Source organism: Cnephaeus nilssonii (assembly GCF_951640355.1).
Source record: "Cnephaeus nilssonii genome assembly, chromosome: 1".
Taxonomy (NCBI): Eukaryota; Metazoa; Chordata; class Mammalia; order Chiroptera; family Vespertilionidae; genus Cnephaeus; species Cnephaeus nilssonii.
The window spans coordinates 47845639-47872070 of record NC_137072.1 but is presented as its reverse complement, the minus strand read 5'-3'; the positions used below and the strand labels follow the sequence as shown (position 1 = coordinate 47872070).

The 26432-nt window shown below is 37.3% G+C and overlaps 1 protein-coding gene across 1 annotated transcript in view; it reads right to left on the bottom strand.

Moving 5' to 3' along the window:
- Positions 1–202: 202 nt before the first annotated feature.
- The window catches only part of TACR3 (tachykinin receptor 3), a gene marked incomplete at both ends in the record, with an annotated part of 47721 nt that continues 21491 nt past the window's right edge, over positions 203–26432 (bottom strand). The window contains 4 exons of the mRNA XM_079779352.1: positions 203–515; positions 2519–2715; positions 23657–23807; positions 25630–25818. Coding sequence (XP_079635478.1) covers positions 203–515; positions 2519–2715; positions 23657–23807; positions 25630–25818 — 850 coding nt within the window. The remainder of the gene's footprint in view (positions 516–2518; positions 2716–23656; positions 23808–25629; positions 25819–26432) is intronic.

Below are 26432 nucleotides of genomic sequence, written 5' to 3'. Positions count from 1 at the left end.
CACCTTCCTTTGGAGCCGATAGATGCTCCTGTCTGCCATCATAACTATAAATTCTGCCATCATAACTATTTTTAATTCTTGCCTAAAATTGCCCTTCTCTTTTGGGAGAGTAGACAGGACAGGACTGATACACGGTGAGGAGAAAGGGGCCCCAGGCTGCCACCACGGTGGCCTCACCCTACTTTCACCTCAGCAAATGCATTTAGGAATACTCATCCATGGAGTTATAGGGTGAGCTTATGAAACTTGAGGTGGTGGAGGCAGACTTGGAATTCCTGCGGGAGCAGCTATTGGAGCTTGCGTCTCTTGGTGTCGCTCTCTTCTTCTGGCTGGATTTGGCGTGGACAGAGTCGCTGGGGTCAAACACCACTGTCATGGACTCCATTCTCGTCACAGTGTACAGGCTGCTTTGCCTGGTTGGGTGGAACCTGGTGGCCTTGAGCTCCAGCTCATCATAGCTAGACACTTCGATGAAAGGACACCAGCGAAAGGCTCTCTTGAAGCCAGCTCGAAATCTGAGAAGTGGGCCACAGGGAGAAAGAGTCATGCTTTCAAGAGGAAATTTCTTTCAACTGCCACAGAAAGCCCTCTGTAAGGCGTGTGGCCAACTCAGTGTTTTAATCTGATTTTCTAGTCAAACTCTTAGAATTTATGCCACAGCACGGGTACTAGTCTTTTAAGTTCTTCTTGTTTGCTTTGAATCTTAATTTACCATCAAGGAGAAGCAAGTCATCAAAGAGTAAAAGGGCAGCGTCAGGTAATCAATATAACAAAGAAACAGTGTACATTTCTTCAATAATTGCATATATTTGCATAGGTGTAATTGAATTAGTCTTGCCACTTAAGGCACTTAAAGATGACATATTTGGAAACAGCTTTTATTCCAGTCATAATTACACATTTATAAATTAAAGTCTTATTTAATGTTAGAATTAGTTGCTAAACTTGATAGGTGTTTTTTAATTTTTATTTTTAGAAGAGTTTATCTGAGCCAAACTGACAACATGTACCAGGGAGCAAGATTTCAAATGCTCCCTAATCATGATGGCTTTTATCTGATCACACGTGAAAGTGTAAAATCCTTGGCTTCGTAAACTATTAAATGAAGTTGATTAAAAAAAGATGTACTGCTTGTGGGGTGGCTTGAATTGATATATGGTTTATGCAATGAATAAAAAAGAAGTAAGAATTAAGTATTTAACAAACTAAAGGCACAGTGTGGTGGAGGCCCAGTTGGAAAGAGAGCTTAGAATTTAGCTCAGGCAGTTATTTAGATGATGTTCCCTTTCTCCTTGTGCTCAAAGTAGCTCAAAACACATTGGTTTATGAAGGAAATGATCAGCCCTATGAAGTTAACCCCACTCATCCATGTGCTGACCTTACAACTAAGGTGATTTTTACCTGGAAACCACATTTTACTATTTTTTCCAGCCTTAAATTTAACTGTTAATATTCCTTTTTTTTAAAAAAAACTTCACTTTAAAAATAGCTTTTCCCTGATCACCTCAACTTCTTCACACCCCATTCCCACGGTGCACCCTCTCTTACTCACTGAGCTCCTTATGCAGGAAGGAAGATTGGAATTCCCCTTTGTCTGTATTGTTGCCTCTATCACACTCACAGCAACATTTTCTATTTAAAAGTTTATTTACAAAACACCCCTTTTAGTAGAGTACACTCACATAGGCCATCATCTGTGCATGTCTGTGAAGTATCTTCATTTCTTTGCGGACCTGAGCACATCTTCAGCTCACCCCCTTCATCATGAGTGCCTCCCTTTTTCCTTGGCATATAAAATTATGAAAGGCTTGGAGGGAAAATGTGGCCCCTATAAAAACTGGCCAGTTAGAATCTCTGAGAACATTGTTTTGAGGATGTAATTGTTAAGGTGAGGTATCCTATCTAATTAAGAGGGGATATGCTAATTGACTGCCATGCCCTCAAAGATGGCAGTGCCCACAGCCACAAGAGGGCAGTGCTCAGTCCCCTCTGCCCAGCTGGGGCAGCAGGCACGCAGCACGGCCAGGCCCGGCCCCAGGTGAGTCTGGCTGCTCCACGCGCCTGCCTCTGGAGTTCCCCAGTCCCCTCAGCCCCCCAGCCGCCCAGGGCCAGCCCAAGGCACAGGCAAGCCTCCAATGGTGGCTGCCCAGCCGCCCAGGGCCGCCCAGGGCCGCCGGAGGCTCAGGTAACCAGGGCCGGCTGAGGTTTGTGCTGCCAGCAGTGGCAGTAGCTGAGGTGTGATGGGGGCGTCACCTTCCCCTGATTGCTGAGGGCTCCCGGATCATGCACTGGAGGACCCCCCACTCCAGTGCATGAATTTTCATTCACTGGGCCTCTAGTTTTATATAATAGGGGAGAGTCTAGAAAAATATCCAGCTTTGTGCTCCTCTCAGTGAATTTTTTTCATTTCCTCTTCCTTTTTCATTTTAAATTTACACCAAGAAGATGGAGCAACGTTATATGCTTCCAATGATGCTAGGAGTGACAAGAAACTTGCATTGGGAAATTTTGTTTTTACCTCTTATTCAGACAGCAGTAGATGATGGGATTGTACATGGTCGAGCTCATTGCCAGCCAAAAGCTCGCGAGGTAGACCTGCTGGATGTATTTCCACCTATTTAGTTGTTGATAGATCGCAGTGAGGATGAAGTAAATATGATAGGGCAGCCAGCAGATGGCAAATGTCACCACAACAATAATCATCATTTTTACAACCTAGAAGAAAAGAAGGAAAAGGTCATATTTGGAAAATTTAAAAGTCATGAAATTAGATGACTTTCAATAGCTTCCTGAAAATCATATTTTTCCTGGCAGTATAGTTAAGTCCATAGCATGCCTAAGGAATAGTCAAGATATGTTTTTAAATGGGAGGTAACAAAGGGACAATTGCCTATGATAAGTTTCGAGGAAACATACTTGTGTCACCATTCCGTCTTTATCTAACCTGAGTGAATGGGTGGCACTAAATTAAACTGAAACAAATTTGGTTTAATAGGTCTGTCTACTAAATTTTTTCATACTTCTTTTGGGAGGTTAGAAATAATATAATGTTTAGAATATCTTAAAATAATTTTGAGGCTTACCCACAGTTAGATCAGAACACAAACTAGAGAGTCTTGACATAAATGGCCTATATAGCACCTTAGAACTATGAAAATATATCATCTGTGTACTGGACTTGTCATTTTAAAAAAATATTTGTAAAATTGATTTTTAGAGAGAGAGGGTGGGAGAGGGAGAAAGAAAAATATCTATGTGAGGGAAACATGGATTGGCTGCCTCCTGCACATCCCCTACAGAGGATACAGTCCACAACTTGGGCATGTGCCCTGATCAGGAATCAAACCAGGAACCTTTTGGTGCACAGGACAACAACCAACCAACTGAGCCACACAGGCCAGGGCTGGACTTGTCATTTGACTACAAGCTGGAGATTCAAATGAAAGTTGGCAAGATTGAAGATCATAAGAGACATGATTCTAGAAATAGACAAAGCATGAAATGGATCAGTGTGGAAGGCAAAGCTTTCCCAAGGGCCTAATCCCTGTAACATCCAGGTGACTAGTACTGAGCTGCTAGAAATTGGCCACCAAGGCTGAAAATCCAGGTCAATAACTCATAGAATGTCATCACTGACTATACCATGTAAAGTCTTTTGATTTTTTCAAAATTCTCTGAATTGTATTCCCTGCCCCCCCCCCACCTAAAGATCTATGTTCAGAGTTCTGCATTTTATCTCTCCTCTTTCTTCCTTCCTTCCTTCCTTTCTTTCCTCCCTCCCTCCCTCCCTCCCTCCCTCCCTCCCTCCCTCCCTCCCTCCCTTCCTTCCTTCCTTCCTTCCTTTTTCTTTCATATATTTTATTGATTTTTTTACAGAGAGGAAGGGAGAGGGATAGAGAGTTAGAAACATCAATGAGAGAGAAACATCGATCAGCTGCCTCCTGCACACCTCCCACTGGGGATGTGCCCACACATGGTATATGCCCTTGACCGGAATCGAACCTGGGACCTTCAGTCCGCAGGCCAACGCTCTATCCACTGAGCCAAACTGGTTTCGGCTCTCCTCTTTCTTATTCATATATTTGTAGAATAGAAGTAAGAGCCATATTTTATTACTATCTATGACAATGTGAATAGTGCAGGCTACTACGTTAAATATAATATCAGCAAATGAATGTTTTTGTACAAACTAACCACAAACTCCCTATGCATACTAAACTTGCTTTCCAACAATAGCTGAAGAGGTACATAGGCTATCAGAGTCTTTTAAAGTGACTTCCAACCGTCAAGTCTAGAACATGGAGACATTAAAGTAAATGTGCAGAATTTTATTAAGTTAAAATGCATCTGGAACAGAGGTATCAGATAACGTATTATTCACATATATATGGTCTTAAGGATCTTGTTGCAAAACATTTAGAAACTTATTAGAAGATTTCTTTTTTAAAAATCTAAAAGACCCTAAGCTTAGGCCTCTGCTCACACAATCTTGTGAAGTGATTTTAGATATATCAAACTTAGGACCCCAGGTTTCTTATAAATGCATAAGCAAGCTCTTGGGTGAACGAAATTGCCTTGCTTTGTGAAATGCTGAAATCATTAAATTGAAATTGTAATCCTGTCCCTCATAAAATGTCAAGTAAAAGAGTACTTTGCAGCACAAACCTTGAGGAATGATAAACGTGAAAATGCTGTGAGCAGTTCCCCTGTGTGGGTTATGGCTGGTCAATGGCATTAGCACAGACAGGGTATAAATGCTAAGCAGGAAAGTTGATAAAGTTCTTGAAACTCCTGAGATTTTTAGGCAAGATAAGAGTGTGATAGAGATGATGCAAATCTGTCACCATGTCTTGACAAATTTTATTACAACTTGATATAAAGATTGATTGACAATGACAGATGATTACTAGAATTAGTGGGGCAATCACATTATGAGATATAAAAATGCTGAATCACTATGTTATACACCTGAAACTAATATAACTAATATAATATTGTATACCAACTATAATTAAAATAAAAAACTTTATAAGCCAAATAAAAAAGGCAAATATTAGAAAAAAAAGGCTAATCTATAAATCCCAGGCTCTGATTTTTATTATTCACTTAGTAGAGTTTTGTTAAAAAGGTGAATTTTTAAAAATTTCAGATAGAAACCTTTGAATGAAAAGGAGGTAGAGAAGACACAACTGACTTCTGTATGCACTGAGATAACAGTTAATGGCTTAATCAAGATGCAGATGAAGTGGTAGATATAAAACCCTACTTTTCTGGGAGCTAAGCAGGGGTTTCAGAAGGTTGTGTTTTCATTTTGAGCAAACAAAGGAAATACCAGTTGACAAAGAGTGGTATCGCTAGATTGATAGATGATCTGCAATAAGTACAATAATCCTTTTTTGTAACTTCAGATTTCTGTTTTTGTAGTTCATACCCAGTATGCTCTTGGTATCTTTCATAGTTTCAGATTCAGTAAAATAAAGTAAGCTTTTGGGACTTTCTTTTGAATCTAATTAGGTGCAAATTATCGTATCTAGAGATAAAACAGCCCCTGACTTTTTTTCAAAATTTTATTGTGATAAAAATACATAATATAAAATTTATCATCTTAATCATTTTAAGTTCAGTTATACATATTAATATTGTGTAGCCATCTCCACCACCCATCTCTAGAACTCTTTACATCTGGCGAAATTGAAACTCTACTCTCATTAAATAACCTCCCCATTCCCTCCTCTCCCTAGGGCCTTTTCTCAAATAAAAAGGGTTCTAAATGTCTTTTTCTTTTTTTAAGCTTGATTGATATTGGGTATTCATGAAGCTGAAAGACTTATCCAGCTTCCGAGGCAATGGGATTTATTTTTCATGGTAATGTGGACATTGCAGCCATCCATTGTCCTTGGCACAGAAACTTACCAGTAGGAGGGATAAGGGAGGAGGGACAAATGAAGAAGCAATTGCTGTAGTATTGCCTATTTCTCATAGTTAAGAATCCATTTTCATTATACAGGCAGGGTTGAAATGCATGTCATCTGTTAGTGAGAAGAAGCTTTGGGCACCCTTTCTTCATGTATCAAAAGGAAAAAAAGACCTTTGATTTTTGTACCCTGTGTAGGTTAGACTGGAATGCCTGCGGCTGTTCTTATCTGCCATGTTAAGTTAGTGCAAGATAGATGATTTTGAGATTTCCGACAGAAATGAAAAAAAAAAAAAATCAGTCTAGGAAATGAAATAAAATACTGTCAGCCAGAAAAAAAGTCTAGGAGTTGTAGTCTTCAGGGTAGAATTTATTCTTTTAAAATGTCTGAATTGGAAATTCAACTCTACTGGTACATGACCAGAACTTCTTGTTTTGATTAGAACTTCCTCAGAGTATACTGAATTATTGGAAGAACCATCCCATGGACCACACATACCCTATCACGTCTCTATACCTTTTGTCAGCTCAAATGGTAATTATTTATTTTTAAGTCAAAATTATAGGCCTGCTTGTTTTAACCACATATTAGCAAAGTAAAATATTTTTAAGAGTAAGATATGAAAAAAAACCAACACGTTAATGAAAAGCATTAAAATCTAAAGCACCACTTCCTGGGCTATTTAGGTTGGTTTTTTGCTGCTTCAGTTTCAAAGGCTGTGGTTAAAAATGTCATTCCCAGCAAGAAAATAAGAACTAAGTAGTAATACTTGTGAAAAAGAAGTGCACAATGTTCCAGAAGAGTTGAATTTTGCCAGTAATTTCAGAATTAGATGAGCATATAGGCATATTATTTTAGTGTTATCTGAGAAATTTGACACAGTAGCCCAATCCAAGATGTATATCTAATTAACATTAGCTTAGAGCAATACCTGTAAGTAATTATGTCAAGTCCAAACCACGAGTTTGTGTGTGTAGATTTACAACAATCTATAGCAAAAGAAAGGAGTGCAGCCATCAAAAGCAAGACAAGATGAAATAGAAAAGAAGTACATTAAGGCAAAGGGAATAAAAACTGGTGTTATGAGATTATGGTTAGAGATAAAAACTTAGGCTTATTATGAACTGAATTGTGTCCCCTCAAAATTCGTTTTTATGTTTACAAAGCCCTTTTATTTATTTAAGTTTTGTTCTAGCTTCATTGAGATATAATTGGCATGTAGCATTACGTAAATTTAAGGTGTACAATATGATGATTTGATACATGTGTATATCATGAGGTGATCATCACAATAGGATTAGTTAGCAAACATCTCCACCACTTCACATAAATTCACATTTTTCATTATCATTTTTGTGTGTGTGGTGACTACATTTAAGATTTACTCTTTTAGTGACTTTCAAGTATATAGTACAATATAGTTAATTATAGTCATTATGCTGTACATTAGATTTCCAGAGTGTTCATTTTATAACGAGGCAGTTGGAGGGTCTGCAGGTGAGGTCCCCAGCGACTTGTGGGCTGGCTTCCAGATTTTATTTTATTTATTTATTTATTTTAAATATATTTTATTGATTTTTTACAGAGAGGAAGGGAGAGGGATAGAGAGCTAGAAACATTGATGAGAGAGAAACATCGACCAGCTGCCTCCTGCACACCCCCTACTGGGGATGTGCCTGCAACCAATGTACATGCCCTTGACTGGAATTGAACCTGGGACCTTTCAGTCCGCAGAACAACGCTCTATCCACTGAGCCAAACCGGTTTTGGCTGGCTTCCAGATTTTAGTAAAAGGGTTAGTGCTTCTTTCATTCATTTAAAAATCTTATGAATATATATGAACTTATTAAATCTTCATTACAAACCCTTGATCACAATATTTATCCATTTTATGGATGAGAGACTTAAAACCAAAATGGTATAGTGATTTCTCAAAATCCCAAAGGCAAGTTCATAGCTAGAGTTACTGGGTATTTTAATTCTTAATTAGCCAAGGTTCATTTTGTATACATTCTGCTTCTCAAGATCCTTAGAAATAGGCTTTGCTTCTTTCCTCATTTAGCATGCTCAATTACAGTTAAAAGTCTAATAGATATGTATTTCTCTTCTAATAGTGTTGTCAAGACATAGAAGAGGCTGATTCTGGAAGTAAATGTAAATAAAACATTCTTATGTACAGTAATTTCTTGGGTATTCAACTGCATGAATTTATATCTCTAACCTAGACCTCTCCACTACCCTTGTGTTATTTTCTTTCCTCATGAACCTTAGGTGTTTTGTATATTTGTTTGTGTTTTGATATATTTCTTCACTTCTCAACAGTGACAAACTCTTTTTCAACAATTGGAGTTTTAAAATTTAAATATCATTTACTTAGTCCCATAATCCTCTTGCCATAACTAAGGGATTTTGTCTTTTGTGTTTAGTTCACAAAGTACAGCTTATTCTAGGCCCTCTCCTTCTTTGTCTTATTTCTAGCAACTGGTTTTCCTATGATTTGTTTTTATTTTATTTTTCTAACTCTAAACTCTTCATCCTTGCATGTACTTTTATTTTTTTATTTGTTATTTTTTAAATTATTATTATTTTTTATTGATTTTCAGAGAGGAAGGAAGAGGGAGAGAGAGACAGAAACGTCAATGATGAGAGAATCATTGGGAAGCTGCCTCCTGCATGCCACTCACTGGGGATGGAGCCCGCAACCTGGGCATATGCCCTCGACCAGAATCGAACACAGGACCCTTCAGTCATCAGGCCGACGCTCTATCCACTGAGCCAAAGTGGGTAGGGCTGCATGTACCTTTAAACTGAAAGTGTTCTTTTCGGGGCTACAAATCTGCAAATCGTAAAGAACGAGCAGGCTCCTCTCCTGTTGGCCAGCTATGTGTCCTCAGAGGATGGCAAAGCATTGAAACTCTCATAGTCTTATGAATAATGAGATGAGTAAAACAGTGTCTTTCTCTCCTGCACTGCAGCGCCCTCCACATTTCACACATCCTCTGAGCTCTGCCCACTGTCTTATTGCAGATGCTGCATCACTCCAGAAAATTAGCCAAGTGGCAGATGAAAAAGCAAAACTTTAAAAGAACCCCTTTAAGCCACCACTGTCCCTCAGATAGGTGACGGTCTCAAAGGCATCTCGAAATGTCATGTTTAAAACAAGCTCCTTCTCTTGTCCATCTCCTCACCCCAAAGCTTTCTTTCTGTGAAGAGAATCTCAGTAAGTGGCGCCACCACCCATCCAATACCTGAAGTCAGATACTTAGAAGGCATGCTTGTTTCTTTGCATTCCCCCATTGTCACTGCACCATTCAATACCTAGGCAAATCCTAATGGCCAAGTCACCAAAGTACGTCTGAGCCTTTTCAGGGCTTGTCATCTTTACTGCTATACCCTCTGAGAAAGCATCATTATCTTTCTCCTGGACAACTGCAGTAACCACCTAATTGGACTTTGCTTCCAAACAGCAGTTAAAGTGTCTTTCTGAAATAAAACCAAATCTTCTTACTGTTGCTCAAAACTTCTGCTGTATTTTGCTTCTCCTGCCTTATTCTCCAGTCTCACCCATCATATACTCCCTTTGGTTCTTTCTGCTCCAGCACTCTTGCTTCTGATCCTTCAACATATCAGTCACATTCCCTTTCCAGACATTGCTCACCTAGTCTTTCCTGCCTGGGGTATTCTTCACCCAGGTCTTTTTTTTTTTTTTGCCTTATTTCTTCTAACTGATAAAAGCTCAGCTAGAATGATATATTTTCCAGCAGGTATTTCCTGTCACCTTGTTTAAAAGTGACCCTCATTGCAGTTATTCTTTTTCATATTACTCGTTTCTTTCTTTCAGCATTCTGAGCACAATTGGTCCTTATTTTGTTACCAGAGGCCTGGTGCATGGATTCATGCACTGGTGGGGTCCCTCAGCCTGGCCTGTGCCCTCTTGCAATCTGGAACCCCTTGGGGGATGTCAGACTGCCAGTTTTGGCCCTGCAGGGATTGGGCCAAAACTGGCAGTCCAACATCCCCCGAGGGATGTAATAGTGCGCGAAGTGGCAAGATGCCTGGGAGGACCCCGAGCCCTGGGCCCAGCGCTGTTCCGCTCCTGCTCATTCTAGCCCCACTGCACCTGCCGCTACTGCTGGGTAGCGCTGCCACAGAGGCAGGAGAGGCTTGTGCTGTGACAGCTGCACTTGCCAGCCATGAGTCCAGCATCTGGCACCCTTCAGCTGAGTGGTGCTTCCGCTGTGGGAGTGCACTGACCAGAAGAGGGCAGCTCCTGCATTGAGCATCTGCCCCCTGGTGTTCAGTGTGCATCATAGCTACCAGTTGAGCAGTCGAGCAGTCGAACAGTTGATCAGTAGCTTAGGGATTTATATATATAGATTCCAGAGGGTCTTTGTGTCCTGCCAGAATGTAAATCCTTTGAGGGCCTTGGACATTTCAGTTTTGTTTACCCTATATCTCTATAGCATAGAAGAATACACACAGCACAGGATGGCCCTCCTTTGAATAACTGAATAAATAAATACATGAATAATATAGTAATGATTGACATTCTCATATAGGGTATAGGGCTATGATAGCTTGTATAAAATACACCTTCAACCTCATACAGGCTACTGAGAGAACATTATCAAGTTTCTCTTCAGATTCTCTCTATATTGCAAAAATTAATAATATATTGATAATTTTGCACTGTGCATTATAGTCTATAACACTGGTCATATTTTTAGCAGTCATAGGTAGTGCTGGTCAAAGAGTCTTCATATAGTTAAGTATGGTATTGTGATAAATGAATGGATGAAGAACCAGGAGCTATGAATTTTAGTCACAACTTTTCTAGCAAATTATCTGTGTGATCTTATAGAAGTTATTTAATCTCTTTAAGTCTCAATTTTCTCATATGTAAAATGAGATGAATCTCATAGCATTGAGATAAATGTTATTTAAAATGATGCTTTTAAGGATCTGGGGAAAACTATCAAAGTTATAATTATGTTTTAATAGCTAAAATATAATAACTGTCTTAGCTTGGGCTGCTGTAATAACATATCATATAGTGTGGTGGCTTAAATAACTGACATTTATTTTTTTAAAATAATCAGTTTTCAATTTTCAGCAAGGCACTGTATATGAAGGGAATTATTATCTCCTAATTGATTTTCTGCTTTTTAATCAGCATGGTAGCATTTGAAGAACCTTCTTCTAATTAATATTGGCGTTCCTATTCCCATTGGTATGCAACTACTATTCTGTCCATCATCCTCAGTTCTTTTTGGGTGCTCTTTTCCTTTACAGATTTAGCATGTGAAGCATGTCTGGTGTTTCTTTAAAGTGTCAGTGACAATCATTATCATCTAGGTTTAGTTGGCTGTGGCAAAAGGATTTAGAAATTCCTATTTCAGAGATTTGTAAAATGCTGCCAGATCATGTTGAAGAATGATGAAATAATGAAGCAGAAATAATCTGAGGTTAATACCTGAGAATGAAAAGGTATGAAGCATTCACAATGTATTATTTCACCAGTTCTAAGTATTTCCAAATAAAAACAGATTAAAGATAGATTGGAGGACTACAAATGATTAGAAAAACCCATACATTTGGAAATACACTGCATAAAGCATGTAGAAGGACAGACACTCAAAGTCCTTTTGGGATCTACTATCTAAGCAAAGTAGGAGAGAAAAGTCTCTGTAATTTTTACAGAAATGAAATAAATATGAAAATCAGTAACAGAAAGACATCTGAGCAAGTAATTAAAATCACACACATAAAGGGTTTGTGCAAAATAGCGTGACAGAAAACAACAACATTATTTTTCTATTTATAAGCTCTCCTGACTTGATGGAAAGTGAAATTGAGTATATGAAGGATATTTTGTTTGCTGAGAAAGGGAATGGAGATAGATGGGAATTTGCAAGTTTGGAATTATTTAAATAACAGGGCGAAAGTTTGAATAGTAGGAACCGTGCTAAATTTGTCTTGAAAAATGGTGGGTGAAAGGTCTTTCTGGAGCACAGAAATGCCTAAGGAGGTGGCTGCAAGCAGGAAAGGGGAAAGGTGGAGAAGGAGATTAGGAAGAAAACATACACACACAATTGCCTGGGGGGTATTAAGCTCTGAGAGGCAAACCCCCTTTGAACTAATCTACAAAATCCTCAGTGAAATTCACATTTTTCATTCAGGACACACACACACACAAAAACGAAAAACAGTGATATACATGAGTTTTGCTAAAATCTTGGTCACAAAAAATAATGGTAAATAAAAACTGTCGATTACTGGGAACTGGCTATCATAAAAAACCAAAGGGGTAAAAGTTACGTATAGGCACTATGTTGGGGGAGGACGTTGTCCTGCTAGGCACTTTAAAAAACGGCATTGCCCATTTCTGCAAAGATTATGTAAAAATGGAAAGGTGCGATAATTTTAACAGAAACTGTTTCCTCTAAGGCAGGAATGAAGAAAGAGGTAGAATAGAAAGTAAAATGAAAAGGGCTCAGCAGCTAACTACCAACTAGGGATGAGAAAAAGAAGGAAAATATCCAAGTCAAACAAACAGAGAATTACATAGTTTCCTCAATTTCCTTTCAGCTAGAGGATGAACTGTTACAGAATGGAGTGGAGAGAAGCACGACCCTAGTCCCTCAATTAATGCCACTCACACTTGCCAAGACCTCGCATCTTCAAAACAGAGCAGAGATCCTTCTTAGCTCCAGGAAGCTACCAGAATCCATGAAATGACTTACCCAGAGGGATACATTTCTAAAAATCTAAGTAATGACTTTGTTATAGATTGAATTGTGTCCCTCTAAAATTCATATGTTAAAGTCCTAACCCTCAAGTACTTCAGAATGTGACTATCTCTAGAGATAGGTCTTTAAGGAGCTAATTAAGTTTCAATGAGGTCATACAGATCAGTGGTTCCCAACATGGAGCATACAACACAGGGGGCAATTTGATTTTTAAGGGGGGCAATTCGAGATGAGTTATTAACAGTGAATATTTTTTTTGCATTTCATATGGTTCTATGTTCCTCATGTATGGTATATAAATACATATTGTGACATATTTATGCATTTCAGTTCTCTATTATATGTTTTAAAACTTTATTTGCTATTTTTTCATATCACTTCATATTTTTATTTTTAAACAATTTCCTAATGACTTCTTCCTCAGTACTTCAACTGTCCTTTTGTTCTTTTATTTTTCTCTTTCATGGATGCCATGTTCTTTGGAAGCTTGTTTAAAACAAGTTAATGGCCTTTTAGGCTTTCTCCACATGAATAGGAGTTCACTTTTTGAATAATAAGAATTACATGTCACGGGCGGTGGGGGGGGGGGCATCAAAGTTTTAGAGATGCTTGGGTGGGGCATAGTCAAAAAAGGTTGGGAACCACTGATATAGATGGACCTTAATTTAATAAGACTGGTGTCCTAATAAGAAGAGGAGACTGGGATGCAGGCAAACACAGAGGGAAGACCACAGGAAGACACTAGAAGAAGACGGCCATCTACAAGACAGGGAGAGAGACCTTGAAGAAACCAACCTGATGACACCTTGATCTTCTATCACACAGAACTGCAGGAAGATACATTTCTTCTTTTAAGGCATTTAGTCTGTGGTACCTTGTGTAGCATCTCTAACAAACGAATAGACTCTTCTTTCCACTTTCCCTCACTCATCACCTCATCCACTTGTAAATCATATGTGGCAGATATCATGACATAGAACTTACATTTGTATACTGTTACTTAACCAAGGTGAGCCATACACTTATACACTGTAATTCACATAGCTGCTTCTGTCACTGAAATAGCTAACTTAATCCAGCATATATTATTCATTCCTTCCAGCAGAGACAGCCCTTGACTATGGCAATCCCTGTGTCCTAGATGTCAACCAAAGGGACACGAAGAAAGAAAAGCCTGTCTTTTGTGTATTCTTTGGGATTTTGGAAAGGACTTTTGTTTTCAGGAAAATGATTGATAGCAGATTTTATCAGTTGAGAGTCTGGGGCAAGATGGGGGGACTCATGGAAATGTTTGTTAGGCTAGTAAATATGCTATGGAGATTTGCAACACTTACACCTAAGAGTATACTGTGGAGTGTGCTAGCTGCTATCTGTCATCTGTGAGCAGTGTTATTTGGTCAGGCAGTTTATATTTGATGCTAATGCAATTAGTCCTGCACAACACTGAAGTAGTTTTCTCCTCTATGAAATAAAGAAGGTGTTTTTGTCCCCCAGCATAATTTAATGTTGAGGAAATTTGGAATTTTATAATGAGTAGTATATGTATAATACAGAGTTTTTGCTTACTAGAATTATTTGTTTGCTGGAATGCTATATCCATAATCTATATAATAGGAATACTCTTAGATATTTTTCTTGTGGCAAGGTGAAGAAATATTTTTATTCAATGAAATAAGGAAAAATTTCAAGAACAGTTTAATTCATTCCGCAATAGAAAAGTAAACCTCATTTTTAATCCTGAGATTATTAATATACTCTTGAAGACATTCCCTTTGACCTGAAGATTTAGTCTTCCTGTTTGTACTGGGATGAGCAGCGGAGTACCAGGTCAGAACTCAGGAAGCTTAAAGTCCAAAACTAGCTCTCCCTTTTAATGATTTTTGACCTTTAGCAAATCACATACATAACAGTACAGTTCTTACATATAAAATGAGAAGGTTGTTGATTCATAAAACCTTATTCTTTCCTTCATTATCCATTCATCAGTCCATCCATCCATCCATTTATCTATCCATCCATTCAACCCAGAAGGCATTATGCTAGGCATTGAGGACACAAGCACATTTCTTGCTCAGTATTCTACAACAGAGTTGAGAATTTACCGGTGATAAAATGTCCACATTTCTTACAGACATTTAATTTAACCTAATTTAAACTAACTTATTTTTTCCTTTTCTTTTTTTGTATACTCTAACAGTACTTTAACTTATTATTAAATGAAGTTTAATTTTTAAACTGAAGAATTGTAAGGGGTTATTAGGCAATCTATCATTGTGAACATAAGTAAGTACTTCATGTATTCAAACATAGCCTAGTTAAAACTACTTAAGTTTACATTAAAAACTACTCAAGCAAAGTAGAACAGGAGAATATGGATAACATGTAGAAATGGGCATTAGTCTTAGAACAGGGAAGAAACACAAGTTTGTGGTAATTTATCAGATAAGAAGTGGGAAACATTGAAATAAATTCTGACAAAAATCTTGTCTAAAAGCTGCACTGAAAGCTCATGGACAAAAAAACATAATACATATGAGAACAAAGGCCAATCTGTTTCCAGATAAGAGATTCCATATGGAATCATTTTAGCATTAAATAAAAATATAAAAATGGATTATTCTATTATGAATGGATTATTCATAGGTAAGTAAAGGGGGTGAGATGTACTATGATTTACATGGACAATAAAATTAGAGAAATTTAGTTTATAAAAGGAATTTATTTTCTTAAAATTTATGTATTGAGTATACATTATAGAAAAAGCAAAAAAGTGTTAGAATGCTGATATCATGAATTATCTCTCCCCCTTTTTTACCTCTTTTACTGACATTATCTATAATGCACTTTAACTGTATAAAAGGATATAAAAAGGCCATGGATTATTTCTTGGGCTTCAATGTTAGCTTGGGATCTAAACCAGATTCCTCTACTTATTTGAAAACATAGTATTAAGCAAGTTAAACTCCCTAAGCCTTGATTACATCACTAGTTAGATAAGTATAATAATATCTTAGAATGTTAATGAGGTTACTAAATGAGATAACATATGTGACTAACAATGCTTAGGCACAAGGTCTTATAATTAAAGATAAAAAATTAAATTAAAAATTGAGCACCTGAAGGAATATACATCCAGATTTTATAATCTTACTGATCACTTATTTCTAGGTGTATAATGTAACAGAGATCCAAGGTAGCTTATTTACTATGAATTTAAATGAGATAATTTCTTTCTTTAGTTGAATCATTAAAAAAAAAAAAAAGCCTGCTGTTTTTTCAAAAGCTCATTGTCTTAGGTTTTAGGTTGATCAATTGTATTTGCTTTATTTTTTAATCACAGATTTCCCTAAATTGACTTTTTTTGAACAAATGTGGTCTTTCTCAAGATGGATAAAATACTTAAATGTAAGTCGCGAAACCTTAAAAATACTAGAAGAAAATGTAGGCAGCAAAATCTCAGACATCTCTCCTAGCGGTATGTTTACTGATACATCTCTTAGGGCAAGGGAAACAAAGAAGAAAATAAACAAGTGGGATTAGATAAAAATAAAAAGCTTGTGTACAGCAAAATAAACCATCAAAAAAAAAAAAAAGAAAAAGAAAAGGGAGCCCACTGTATGGGAGGACATATTTGCCAATGATACACCTGATACATCCAAAATATATAATGAATGCATACAACTTAACAAAAGAATGACAAACAATCCAATTGGGTGGGTGGATGGGAAGAGATCAACCAAAGAACTTGTATGCATATATGCATAACCCATGGACACATACAAATAGTGTGCTGAAGGCCTAGGGTAGGGGTTGGAGGTATGGGATGGAGGTAGTCAATAGGAAAAAGGGAACATCTGTAATACTTTCAACAATAAAGATAAATTTTTAAAAATTTAGACATTAAAACACCAGAAAGCAGCGGGGGCGTGCGGGGGGGAGAAGAAGCTGGAGAAAGTATATGAATATGAGCCAGCACCAATTAATCACAATGCTGAATAAACAGCTACAAATGCATCTCCCATGGACAAATGGTCAGAAGGTAAAAACTGCACATCATTATTAACACAGGCCATAAATAAGACACAAAATGAAATAGGAATAGAAGATAGGTGGTATCTACTCTCTAGCTGCATGCATTGTAAGTTAGCAACTCATCTTTTTGCAAAGGATATTTTATTACTCTGTTGTAAACTGGTAACCCCTACTAGAGAGGAACTATGCTATCAATGAATTTTTCTGTATTGGTTGGAAATTCTATTACAAAATTAAAAATAACAAAGGTAGAAATAATAAAATAAATAGAAATAGAAACTGGCAGTTCTGGCAAAGAGATTTGTCTCTGCTCCTCTGACTTGGGTTCCAGGAAGTTGGGGGTGTGGAATTTAGGAGGAGGAAACATTGAGAGGTGAGCAGAGGAATTTGGGCTAATGATATCCTATAGCTGGTGTGTCTGTATTCACTATTATCTCATTCGGAGGGTGTGACAGAATGTTCTTATGAAAATTTCTAATAGGAATACAGAATGGGTTGGCATAAAGCTGTGGTCATAGATTACAGAGTGTGAAGTGTTTCCTGCAGTAATAACATTAGTTGTTACCTCCATCAGCATAAGTAAAAGTCTTCCCTCTGCTGGTAGATAACGTCAGCTGCGTACAAACCATGTTCACCTGGCTGTGTTCTCCTAAAGTGCATTCATCTTCTTCATGAAAACTGTTTTATTTTCTCACAGGCTGCCTATTTCCTGTCAATAGTGTCCTAATTTTCTAAGCAATTGAGTCTTTAAATAGAATTTTCATTTCTTCTCCTTCAGTGTTTATATCTAATCAGTCACCACACACTGATGATTAGTTTAAAAGTTTTTCACATTGATCCCTTGTTTTCACCTTTACCTTCTTGCTTCAACTTTCTTGCCTACCTATCTTTAAATAAGATAACACCTTTCCTATTTATTCCAGAGCATTATTATGAGTATAAAATAAAATAATATATAGAATTTGTGCTATAAAAGGTTATAGAATTGTGACACTCTCTCAACACAGACTCTGAACTAGTTTTGAACTCCAAGAAGCCTGTGTATATAAACCTTGTCATTTTTAAAAATATATATTTTGTTGATTTTTTACAGAGCGGAAGGGAGAGGGGTAGAGAATTAAAAACATCGATGAGAGAGAAACATTGATCAGCTGCCTCCTGCACACTCCCTATTGGGTATGTTCCTGCAACCAAGGTACATGCCCTTGACCAGAATCGAACCTGGGACCCTTGAGTCCGCAGGCCAACGCTCTATCCACTGAGCCTAACTGGTTAGGGCCCTTGTCATTTTTTTTTTTTTTACTAATTTACTACCCACGCCCAAACTTGGCTTAGATTCCTCACTAATGATCACTCCAACCTAAGTTTCTTTGTCCTGTCAAAGCCTCACAAATTATTGTTTCTTTGTGTAAAGAGATATAAGATCTGTCTACCTTTTGGTCACTCTCTTAGTATCAACTTATCATCTCCCATAAACATGAAATTGTTTTGTCACCCACTAGTCTGTCTTGTATCAATTTTATTATTAGTCTAGCCATAAGAACTTAAGAGGGGTAAGGGAGAAAATTCCTCTTCCTGATACCCCAACTAGATAGGGCTACGGGTAGGAGAAGAAGGAGATGAAGGGGTGTCTGAGACAGGAGAGACAGAAGTATAGAAATTGAAGTCATACATTAGAAGAAAAACAAATTTTATTTTTGAGAAAAGGAAGTTCTCTGATGAACTGACCTTAAATGTGGGTCTTTCTATCCCTATCCCTCTGCACAATCCACTACCTGTAGATAAGAGTATAATATGGGTGACTGGTTACATGTGTGGGATCAAAGGTATGAGGGAAAACTTGGGCTCTAAACAAAATCAGCTGCACAAAACCCATTAGAAAATGTCCTATGAGTTTGGCCTACTAATATTTCTGACCTGAAATATATCCTCTTTTATAGGATTTTATAAGGTTTAAGTAAAATCATTGTGCACAATGCCTGATACACATTAGATGTTGAATATTTGATGAATCGCTATCATGGATGTTTATAATTAGAAGGAAACTTAGAGCTACTCTAGTTCAATCTTCTCATTTTATAAATACGACTGAACCCAGAGAAAAGTGGTGACTCAAACAAGATAATGCTCTCTCTCTCCCTCTCTCAGGTAGACACAAAATATTATGCTTATTTGGATTTTAGATTTTTCTCTAAATACAAAAACAATTATATTTATACTAGAGGCCCAGTGCATGAAATTCACGCACCGGGGGTGGGGGGTTCCTCAGCCCAGCCTGTGCCCTCTCACAGTCTGGGACCCCTCGGGGGATGTCTGCCTGCTGGCTTAGGCCTGATCCCTGGACATCACTCTCACAATCCAGGATCCCTCGCTTCGTACCAATCACCTGCTGGCTCCTTACCACTGGGCTCACTGCTCCTTAGTGGCAGGCTCCTTATTGCTAGGCTTGCTGCTCCTTAGTGCTGCTGCGGAGGCAGGAGAGGCTCCCGCCACCACTGCTGCACTTGCCAGCCATGAGCCTGGCTTCTGGCTGAGCAGCTGGGGGAGGTTGGCTGTGGGAGTGCACTGACCACCAGGGGGCAGCTCCTGCATTGAGCGTCTGCCCCTGGTGGTCAGTGCGCATCATAGCAACTGATCGTTCTGGTCGTTCTGCCATAACGGTCACTTAGGCTTTTATTATATAGATTTGTCTACTGATATTTGGCAATGACAACGTAGTTATTGTGGAATTGTTTTACATGTGGCAAAACCATGAGTTAATATCCATATGCTTTAGGGTATTGTACTAACTAAGGAGAATTGTTAAGATGCTGTGTGTATTGTTTTTATTCAATATGTATTAAAGTGAACTTTATTATGTTAAAAATTCATTTAAACTAAAACAAAAAAGTAATTAAGTGACATAATTGTTAATAATAAAAAACAAATTTTATACTAGTGGACATTTTTACATATCTAAACTACCAGGTGTACTGGTTAATAATGAGGATTTTTTTCAATAGATGGAGTTATACATATGTTGTTATATCTGCAATTTGATATGTATGCTATTTTGTTGTATTGACAGCAAGCTTCAAAACTTCATATGTCAAATTTGCTGAAGTTGTTAACATCATAGATATTTTTATGCTTAAAAATGTCAAATTTCATACCAAAAAAAAGAGCATTTGCGGGAAGTTTTAATTCATTACTTTATTTTGAAGGAAAGTGCTGCTGAATACTTCGGGAAGCTTATGGTGAACATGTTCCATCTCAAGATACTTGTGAACATTAGTTTAAATGCTTTAGAAGTGATGATTTTGATGTGAAAGACAAAGAACATCCAGGTCAACCGAAAAAGTTTGAAGACCAACAATTACAAGCATTATTGGATGAAGATGCATGTCAAACTCAAAAACAACTTGCAGGAAGATTAAATGTTGCTCAGCAAACAATTTCCGATCCTTTACAAGCAATGGGAAAGATTTTAAAGGAAGGAAAATGGGTGTCACATCAACTGAACGAAAGACAAATGGAAAACCGAAAAGTCATCAGTAAAATGTTGCTTCAACGGCACGAAAGAAAGTCTTTTTTGCATCGAATTGTGACTGGCAATGAAAAGTGGATTTATTTTGAGAATCCCAAATGCACAAAATCATGGGTTGATCCAGGTCAACCATCAACATCAACTGCAAGGCCAAATTGCTTCGGAAAAAAGACAATGCTCTGCGTTTGGTGGGATCAAGAAGATGTGGTGTATTATGAGCTTCTAAAACCAGGTGAAACTGTTAATACTGACCACTAGCGACAACAAATAATCAATTTGAACCATGCTTTGATCGTGAAATGACCAGAATGTGCCAAAAGACACGGCAAAGTAATTTTGCTTCATGATGATGCACCATCACACACTTCAAAATCAGTTACAGACACGTTAATTACCTGGTCCATTCAGAGAAAGATTTATATCTTAGACCTAAGTAGACATATTACAGTATAAATATAACACAGTAACTAGAAATAACTCTTCCAAACATACCAGATAATATTTTAATATTGGATTTAAAAAAAGCAATTTAGAGGAGAGCTAGCTATATTCTGAAATTTTAAATTTTTGGAAAAAAGTGTTACTTTTTGAGATACTCACAGTAATACCAATAAGTGATTGTGAAAGAACTGTAAGAATAAGGTAATTTATTATAGGAAGTCCATAACATAAATGTCATTTTGTATTATTTCAACCTAGAACACAATCTGAGAGAAAGACATATGGACTGAAAAATTTAAATGTGTTACTTTTTTGAAACATTCCAGAAGGATTATACTCTCCATTTAAATTGATATTTATACTTTAAAACTACAGAATGAAATCGTAAGGAAATATTTATGCCTTACTTTTATAAGTTATACAGAGGCAAAGGCAGAGTATTCCCTCTTGTTTTTGTTCCTTGTGGGACTCAGTGCAAAAATAAAAAGTAACATTCATTAAATTTTAATTTCTTGCTAGAAAAATATTACATGTATATGAAGAAAAAGGAGCTATAATATACAATTATTGGACTTATTTAAATTTTCCTAGAAGTGAACAGGGGAAAACTGCTAAGGAAAAAAAAGATGCCTAAACCAATAAGAAACAAAAGACAGGAAACTAAGTGAGTAATAGAAAGGCAGAAATTATTCTGAAATATGTAGAACATCACATCAGTTATTTTATGTGATGTTGCCTAAAACATAGCTATAAGAAAATATCCCCCCAAAGATCACCTTTCAATATGAGGAGGATGTTATGAAATGAAGGTTGAAATTGCAAAAGAGAAACTGTTCACTTCAGACGACCAAGTTATTGAAATTCTCCTACTTTTAGGATTCTTTCTTAGATGCTAAAAGCACAATGTGGTTGTTTGTGCACTTCATTTTTAAGATTTTAAAAAAGCCTATCTAATAATAGAGTAATATGCAAATTAACCATACCTCCGCGACAAAATGACGGCCCCCATAGCCACAAGATGGCGGCGCCCAGTCACCTCAGCCCCGCTGCTGGAGTGTCTGGCCTGTCTGACCAACAAACAGAGGCTGGAGAGCAGGGCATGTTGGCTTCCTCAGCGCGGCAGTGGGGAAGCCCCAGGCCCTGCAAACAGAGCCAGGACAGCAGGGCATGTTGGCTTCCTAAGCGTGGCAGTGGGGAAGCCCCAGGCCCTGCAAACAGAGCCCGGACAGCAGGGCATGGCGGCTTCCTTACAGCAGAGGCAGCAGGAACACCCCCAGGCCCAGCAGACAGAGCCCAGACAGCAGGGCTTGGGGGATTCCTTAGTGTGTCCCTGTCGGTGAAGCCCCCAGGCCTGGCAGACAGAGCACACTGCAGGGCATTGGGGCTTCCTTTGCATGGCGCATGGCAGCAGCAGGCAGAGAGCGGACAGCACGGCATGGGGGCTTCATCTCCATGGCTGTAGGGAAACCTCCAGGCCCTGCAGAGAGCAGAGAACCATGGGTAGTGGGCCTAAGCCATCAGAAGGACATCCCCTGAGAGCTCCTGGATTGTAGAGGGTGAAGGTTGGGCTGAGGGACCCCTGTGCACGAATTTCGTGCACCGGGCCTCTAGTAAATAAATAAAATAAAAATATGTATTATAGGCTGAAATTAGTAAGTGATGTAAAAAAGATCATGTATATTTTTATTTTCAAATACTAGATATCATAAATTGTTAACTGAACGTAAGTCTTACCTACCATTATTGTCAATAACAGAAGGAAAACATATTAGTATTAAAATGGAACCCATTTTGTACATTAAATTTTTCAAACCTAATTTTATTGTTGTTAAGTGAGTGTTTGTAGGTAAGGGATTTTTAAGATGTTGAGTGTTTTTTTTAAATATATTTTATTGATTTTTTTACAGAGAGGAAGGGAGAAAGATAGAGAGTTAGAAACATCGATGAGAGAGAAACACCGATCAGCTGCCTCCTGCACACTCCCTACTGGGGATGTGCCTGCAACCAAGGTACATGCCCTTGACCGGAATCACTGAGCCAAACTGGTTTGGGCTGTTGAGTGTTTTTTTAAGGAAAATATCCACATAGTTGGTAGTTCTACATAAATAAGTGAATCATAAATTGAATAAATAATAATTGGCATAATTAGCATGACTCTTATCCTTGGCAAAACCTCTCAGACTGGCAATAGGTACACATCAGTTGGAGAGAGGAAGATGGGATAGGTGACTGTGATTCTTTTTAACTCTACAAACTTATCAAAAATCTCACTTACTGAGTCACATAATGGTAGTCTGAGTAAAATCTTAATTAAAAATCCTGGTAAATGTCAATATTATAATTTTAGAGCATTTCTTGTTTAATGTGAATATTCATAAGTTGGCTTTATAATGTCACCCAATAAGTTGTAGAAGAGTATTAATGCAACTCTCATCTTTTAATCAGATATGCATGATGGCTGTGTAGAAATCAAATGTGGGGAGAGGGAAAGGGTGAGGAGAGGTGTCAGGAAGGTAGGGAGGGAGAGATAGATAAATGGATATTAGGAAATTATAACACATATTAAAAGAGATGCCATTACTGGGATTAAAGAAGCTTCTGGAAGATTATAGAGTGCATCAGAGGATTCTATTAAATAAAGAAGAAACATAGCTAGAACTTCAGAATATAGTAAATGGGACTCCACTTAAAGTAAAATTTCAGAAGTTTCTTGTGGAGTAATTGAGGATACTCTGAACAAGGTAATAAAAAGTCTTTCTGTAGGAAAGTGACTATTCTATCACAAACTGAAATTGCACATGATCACTGGCTTATAGAAGATAAAAAAAAAGAAGCAAAAGAAAAGTTGGATTAAAAGAAAACATTAGACAAATAAAAGTGGAAGCAAAGCATCAAATGATATTATACAGTATTAAAATACCATAGGTAGGTATTCTCCATCTCTGATGTGCCACAACTTACACAAATGCTAGGTAAATTATATGTAACAGTACCTTTCTTTTAGCCTTTAGCTGCTCATGATACTTGTCACAGGTGTCTCCTGGGATCTCTCCTCCCCAGAGAGTGATTCCAACAATGGTGTATGTGATGCCCATGACAAGCAATGGGAAACAGTACACCAGTATAATGACAATAATATGGTACCTGAAATTTAAAAACAACAACAACAAAACTCACATGCTGAAGAGCATATTGGGATGAAATAGTGGGACTTTGAATTCATTCCATTTTAAATCATAATTTAAAATGCTAAAGAATATTTCCACATTTTCTCTAAGTCTTCATTTCACACTCATTAACATACCATGGTATTGTCACCTACAGTTGTCCAAATGCTACCAGTTGATTTCTATCCATCTTTACTTTATACATGAACAACATAGTGCTAATTTAAACCACACCTTCCCCCACCCTCACCCCCTTGTCTAGAGAGGTTCAGGATAAATGCCTTTCCTCTGCTTGGTAATTATTGGGCTAACCTAATTAAATGTATCATCAGAAGAAAAGAGATGGGGCGGGCAGAATAAAGTAATCAACTGATGATATTTTCTCCTATGTAAAACTATTCTATATATCCTGTGACATCATTCATATTTGAAATAAATTATTTTTCATCCAAATGGAAAAAAAATGTTACGAAATACTGTGAGCCACATTGAATTCACAAGCTATTTGACAATGATTTTAAAAATCAGATAAAGATATGTACATGTATTTTTCCAAAGTCATGGAACATTTGATTGTATTGTTAATTTGGTAAATAATATATAGACGTGTCAGTCACAACAAAGTCATGACGCTATACATTATCAAACAAAATTCTAGGATTTCATAGCTTTCAATCAAAATTATAAGGAGGCAATTAGGGAGGAATAGTTAATAATATAACAGCCCATTTAGAGTTTGTATAAACTTTGTTTGGCTTCCTCTTTCTTAAGAGGTTTTAAATAATTACGGAGTTTGGTATGCTAATATTCTCAATGCCTGTGGGTTTGTTTTCTTTTTACTCCATTTACCCTTTACTACTTCCCCCACCCTCCCTTCCCTCTGATCACCACCATACTATTGCCTGTGTCTATGAGGTTTTGTTTATTTCTTTGTCTTGTTTGCTCATTTGTTGCTTTCAGTTTTATATCCCACATATGAGTTAAATCATATTGTTCTTGACTTTTTCCCTTATGACTTATTTCACTTAGCATGATATTCTCAAGACCCATCCATGTTGTCACAAATAGCAGTATTTCATCTTTTTTAAGATGGGTCCAAAATATGAAATGTCAACTTCTATCATATAACATTCCTATTTTCTTTTCAAGCTAGTGTTTAAATTTCTTTAATGTTAAAACAAAGGAACACGACCAAGAGCCTACCAGGACTCTACTTCCCTTCAACCAGGTTTCTTTTCTTTTCTTTTTTTTAATATATTTTATTGATTTTTTTTTACAGAGAGGAAGGGAGAGGGATAGAGAGTCAGAAACATCGATCAGCTGCCACAAGGCACATGCCCTTGACCGGAATCGAACCTGGGGCCCTTCAGTCCGCAGGCCGACACTCTATCTACTGAGCCAAACCAGTTATGGCTCAACCAGGTTTCTTAAAAGAGCAATCAACACATTTGGCCTCTGGTTTCTTCCTTCTCACTCATTTCTCTGTCAATAGCAACCCTGTCCCCCTTTGGGTATTGCTTTCATCTCCAATGAGCTTATCACCTGCTCTAGAAAATTCTCCAGAGCTGTCTCATACAGAAGCCATTACATTTTTTCAATTATAAATCTTTGTAATTTACACCAACTTAGTGACCATATCATAATGTTTTATAATATTTGTATGTGTCTGTCTTCCCAAGTAATATGTGAGACATTGAGGGAAATGCCTATGTCTTATTTATTTAATTGTTGCTCCCAACCTACAGTTCCTTAATTATTCAATAAATTGAATTGAAAATTACAATAGAGAATTAACTTACGTGAAATGTTGTTTGGGACCTTCTGGCCATTGCACATAGCAAAGAGTACGGCCCGGCATGACTTTGGTTTTGGAGTAAAGACACTGAGGAAAGGCTAGCAGAAATGCTAGAATCCAAATGCTGCCAATGACAATCTTGGTTGCTGTGGCAGACAGTCTGGGTTTCAAGGGATCAATAATGGCCATATACCTATATGAAAATAAATGAACCATTTTGTCAGTCTCTTGTTAGTAAAGTTTTAAAAAGTAGTTTCAAAGAAGTTTCAGTGGCCAGGGTTCTTTCTCTTCTAGTAAACAAGTTGATAAGGATTTTGCTTGGGTAGAGGCAGCATAAAGTAATATTTACAATATAGTCTTTGGAATCAGACAAATGTAAGTTCAAATCCTATTTTGTCATTTTTTTAAAAACTTTTTGAACCTCAACTTCATTATTTTAAAAATAGAAATAAGAACATCCACCTCTTGTGGGTGAAGACAAGATCAATAAAAATAATGTAAGTTAAAAGCCTTGATTATTTGGTGCTGTGCCTTGCACATTATCAGAATTCATAAATGTCTGCTGAATGGAATTAGAAATGTGAGTAACAAGTGCTGAAAAAATGAATTCAGTACCTCAAGACCTTCATTTTTTCTTTTGCATGTTTAAGTTTTAAAAAGATAATTCTAGAGACAATATGGTAATACCTACATGATTGATGAAGATGAAGAACCCCTATAAAGGATATCATCAATATTTCCATCTAAAAGCAAGGAGAGACAAGCTCAGGATTCAGATAAAGATGAATAAATCAAGTGTGATTGAGG